Source organism: Gorilla gorilla, chromosome 20, assembly GCF_029281585.2.
Source record: "Gorilla gorilla gorilla isolate KB3781 chromosome 20, NHGRI_mGorGor1-v2.1_pri, whole genome shotgun sequence".
Classification (NCBI taxonomy): Eukaryota; Metazoa; Chordata; class Mammalia; order Primates; family Hominidae; genus Gorilla; species Gorilla gorilla.
Window position 1 is genome coordinate 18,330,001 of NC_073244.2, and position 4,133 is coordinate 18,334,133.

The window sequence follows — 4,133 nt, forward strand, 5'->3', positions numbered from 1 at the left end:
TTACAGGAGGGAAGGAAATTGTAAGTCCGTTCTATTTTATAGCTCAACAAGAAAAGCACAAGTATCCATCCATCTCAGATAATAAACATCAGTTACTACTTCCATAATAATGAAGCCTTTAGTAAACAAAGGATATTTAAGTTCTTTAGCTATTGCAAAGTCCCACAGAATGTTGCATTAATCTGCCAAGTCCAGATAACAGGAACAGACCAGACTTATCCACTGTCCCAAGTTCTCCAGCCTAAAAAGAAGAGAAACTAAAGTTTTGGTAAAGCTTTATAATTCAATCAAATACCTACCACACATTCTTGTGAAAATATATTCATTTTTCTGCAGCCAAAATGGAAGAGTTTTCCCAAATTTTTCCCTTGGTAGTATTTACACTGCTAAGCCCTGAAATTCCATTTGAAATCATCCAATAAAAGACCTGAGAAACCTATTACATGGTCTCTGGGGTAATAAAAGTAAATAAAAGTTTTTTTAAAATGCTCCAGCCTGGGCGACACAGTGAAACCCCGTCTCTACCAAAAATACAAAAATTAGCCAGGTGTGGTGGTGCACGCCTGTAGTCCCAGCTACTTGGGAGGCTGAGGTGGGAGGATCTCTTGAGCCCTGGAGGCAGAGGTTGCAGCAAGCTGAGATCGTACCACAGCACTCCTGGGTGATAGAGGGAGACCCTGTCTCAAAAAAAAAAAAAAAAGAAAAAGGCTGGGTGCAGTGGCTCACACCTGTAATCCCAGAACTTTCATTGGCTGAGGAGGGAGGATCACCTGAGGTCAGGAGTTCAAGACCAGCCTGGCCAACAAGGTGAAACCCTGTCTCTACTTAAAAATACAAAATTAGCCAGGCATGGTGGCATGTTCCTGTAATCCCAGCTATTTGGGAGGCTGAGGAAGGAGAATTGCTTCAACCTGGGAGGCAGAGGTTGCAGTGAACCAAGATAGTACCATTGCACTCCAGCCTGGGCAATATAGTGAAACTCCATCTCAGGAAAAAAAAAAAAAGAAAAGAAAAGAAAAAAAGTTTTTAACAAATGGAATAGGGCCTGGGTCCAGTGGCTCATGCCTGTAATCCCAGCACTTTGGGAGGCCAAGGCAGGAGGATTGCTTGAGCCCGGGACTTCAAGACCAGCCTAGCAACATGAGGAAACCCCATCACTACAAAATACTCAAAAATTAGTAGGGCATGGTGGGCATTCCCAGCTACTCCGGAGGCTGAGCCCAGGCAGTCTAGGCTGCCTAAGCTGCAGTGAGCCATGATGGTGCCACTACACTCCAGCCTGGGCAACAGAGGGAGACCCTGTCTTATAAAAAATAAAAATAATTTAAAAAAAGGAATAGAAAACTACATATATATAATTTGTTTTCTGAATTCCAACTCTTTCTGGCCTCTTTAGAAACACTTTATCTTCTCTATCAATCTCTAATGATAGGATGCCCTTTACCGTTAATAAAAAATTAAATTTGAAATAACTGAACAAATCTTTTCAGGGTAACTAACCCAGGGTGGGGCAGAACTGACTGGAACACAGACAAGTCTCACTCAACTGTCAGGTCAGGTCGTTCTATCGCCTGGCACATCCGCCAGCCCCACGGTGCTCATTGAAGTGCTCAGCAACCACATTCCTAGGAGACACTGCCTTATGTCTTTTTCAGGCTCATGCAAAACCTCATTGGGTGGGTTTTCCAGTTTTTAGATACAGTTTTCTAGCTTCACACTCGGAGAGAGTCCAGAAGGCAGAAATCATTTGTCTTGTCCCCTGAATAACACCATCCAATTTTCTGATAAGCCATGTGTCACCAAGGAATGGAAACTAGGCTTGGGGAAAAAAATGTCAATGTCCCAGAGGTTAGGTTTTTTTTTTTTTGGAGACAGAGTTTCCCTCTTGTCGCCCAGGCTGGAGTGCAATGGCGTCATTGTGATTTCGGCTCACTGCAACCTCCACCTCCCAGGTTCAAGTGATTCTCCTGCCTCAGCCTCCCATGTAGCTGGGATTACAGGCACCTGCCACCATGCCCGGCTAATTTTTGTATTTTCAGTAGAGATGGGGTTTCACCATGTTGGCCAGGGTGGTCTTGAACCCCTGACCACAGGTGATCCGCCCGCCTCGGCTTCCCAAAGTGCTGGGATTACAGGCGTGATCCACCGCGCCCAGCCCAGGGGTTAGCTTTTTATAGGAATGATATACCAGAAGATTCCTCCCACCCCAGTGCATCCACCTGATCCTTTGGGAGGCCCCACTCCAACACCTCAGGCTGTCCTCTGGGAAGAGTGACCCAAGGGCCGATATCCACTAGGCCCTCCATGAGATTGGCAGCTGCCAGCATCTTAGGGTAGCCCCAGAAAGTTCCATAACACAGGGCATGGAAAAGATACAGGGTGGGCTGAGGTCACATCACCCTGTAAAGGACATTCTGAGAAGGCATCTGTGCCTAGGGGAGATAAAAGAGGCACAAAGGTTTGGTTTTTCTTACAGCAGAGTGTCAGGTGGTTATTCTCTTCTTCCTCACATGTGAAATGTTAAGGAAAACAAAATAAATCCGTTTAAAAAGAGCCATACATTGCCATCTGAAAACAAACGACAAAATTCTGTGTCTATTTGAAATATCGTCTTGCTGACAAAGGGTTCATAACGTTACTGGGAATTGAGGAGTGAAGTTAGCATATGGAAGGCTCTGGAAACCAAATGATTTACTGTTAGCCCCAAGAGGAGTTAGGATGAAGGGACAGGTCTCAAAGACCCTGATGCCCATATCTTTGAAAGCCTCGGAGGGGAAATGGTCGCCCTTGGAAAGAAAGGACTGAAGAGCACAGAGACCACAGCTCCTTCCACACACAAACCCCACACACGAGTCTGGTTTGTGCCTAGTGACCCTCCCATCGTCACCGTGCAGCCTCCTCACTGGGCTCACAGAACTGCGAGCCAGGCTGGAGGCGAGATTGCAGTTAGATATTCACCAGGTGCCCTCAGCCCCGCTGCCTCACGGGGCCGCCTCCCTGAGAGTCAGGTCACAGCAGACGCTGACCGCCAGCTTCCCCATTGTGCCTGGGGATAAGATCTCTGAGAGTTGCTCAAGAGTCGTCTAAGTTCTTTCTCAGATCTTGAATTCCAGCGGAAAGGCTGGCGCCAAGCAGGCTGAAGACCCCACAAGGAAGCCCACTCAGCAGCAGAATGCGGTTTCTTCACCTCCAGTCCCAGGATTCACCCCTCACTTCCCCACCAACCAGCGACCCCACATCCCAACCACCCCCGTCCAGACCCCTAAACACCCCATCCCCAAACCTCTCACGGAGGCGGATCTAGGGTGTCCTCTCCTATTAAACCGTTTCTGCTGCAGCCCTCGGCGTCCGGGTGCAGTGACTTGGGCTGCGAACCTGTACTGGTTCCGCCGCACAATCGGGAGAAGCGGGGCTGCGGGCGCGGAGCTGCCCAGAGAGGGTCGCCGGGGCCGGGGCCGCAGTCGCAGCTCAGGGACGGGACAGGACGCCCGGGGTCTCGGCTGCCGGCCCAGCCCCACCCTGCGGCCAAACGGACCGAGGACCGAGGTGCGCAGGGGGGGCTCAAGTCCTAGACCCCAAAGACGCTGCGGCGAGGCCCGGGTCCCGCCACAGCCGGTTCCGACTGGTTCCGACCAGCCATTCGCCCTGCCTCAGGACGCCGGGCCCCGCACACTCACCATTTCCCGGCTGTGCGGTGTCCCGGGTCCTCCAAACTCCCGTAGCCAGGGTAGGTCCCAGCGCGACAAAAGCCACCACAGATGTCCCAGGGCGTCTCTCAGTGACAGAATACGGAACAGAGGTCACCAGGGTGAAGAGGCCACTAGCTCCTGGAACGTCACACCCTCCTCTCTGCCGCGCGCCTGATTGACAATTCTCAGGAACCCGCCCACGACTTTGATTGGATAGCCCTCCAGGTCCCGCCTCCTGGGCACTGAGTGACAGAAGAAGCGATCTCACAGTGCTGAGTGCAGCCGGATGAACAGGTTCCAGACCCGGCCCCTGGCAGGGCGGGCTTCCTCCCTGCGTTGTGACGCGACCCGTCCCGGGAAACGTTTGCCTTAAAGCGGAATTTCCTACCTGTACGCAGTGGCCCCTTTTTGCTTCTTTCTCCTGAACAGTTGTGTGCAAGGAAT

The 4,133-nt window shown here is 50.6% G+C and overlaps 1 protein-coding gene across 2 annotated transcripts in view; it reads right to left on the reverse strand.

Annotated features, from left to right (window-relative positions):
- Window positions 1-3,933, reverse strand: part of LOC101154200 (zinc finger protein 44) — a 24,523-nt gene extending 20,590 nt beyond the window's left edge. The window contains exon 1 of one of the 2 annotated variants that reach the window (XM_019016078.4): window positions 3,678-3,933. In XM_019016078.4, coding sequence (XP_018871623.2) covers window positions 3,678-3,680 — 3 coding nt within the window. In that variant the 5' untranslated portion in view covers window positions 3,681-3,933. Of the gene's footprint in view, window positions 1-2,219; window positions 2,389-3,677 lie in introns of those variants that run through there. The other variant, XM_055371742.2, reaches the window with a different exon arrangement.
- Between the last annotated feature and the right edge of the window lie 200 nt (window positions 3,934-4,133).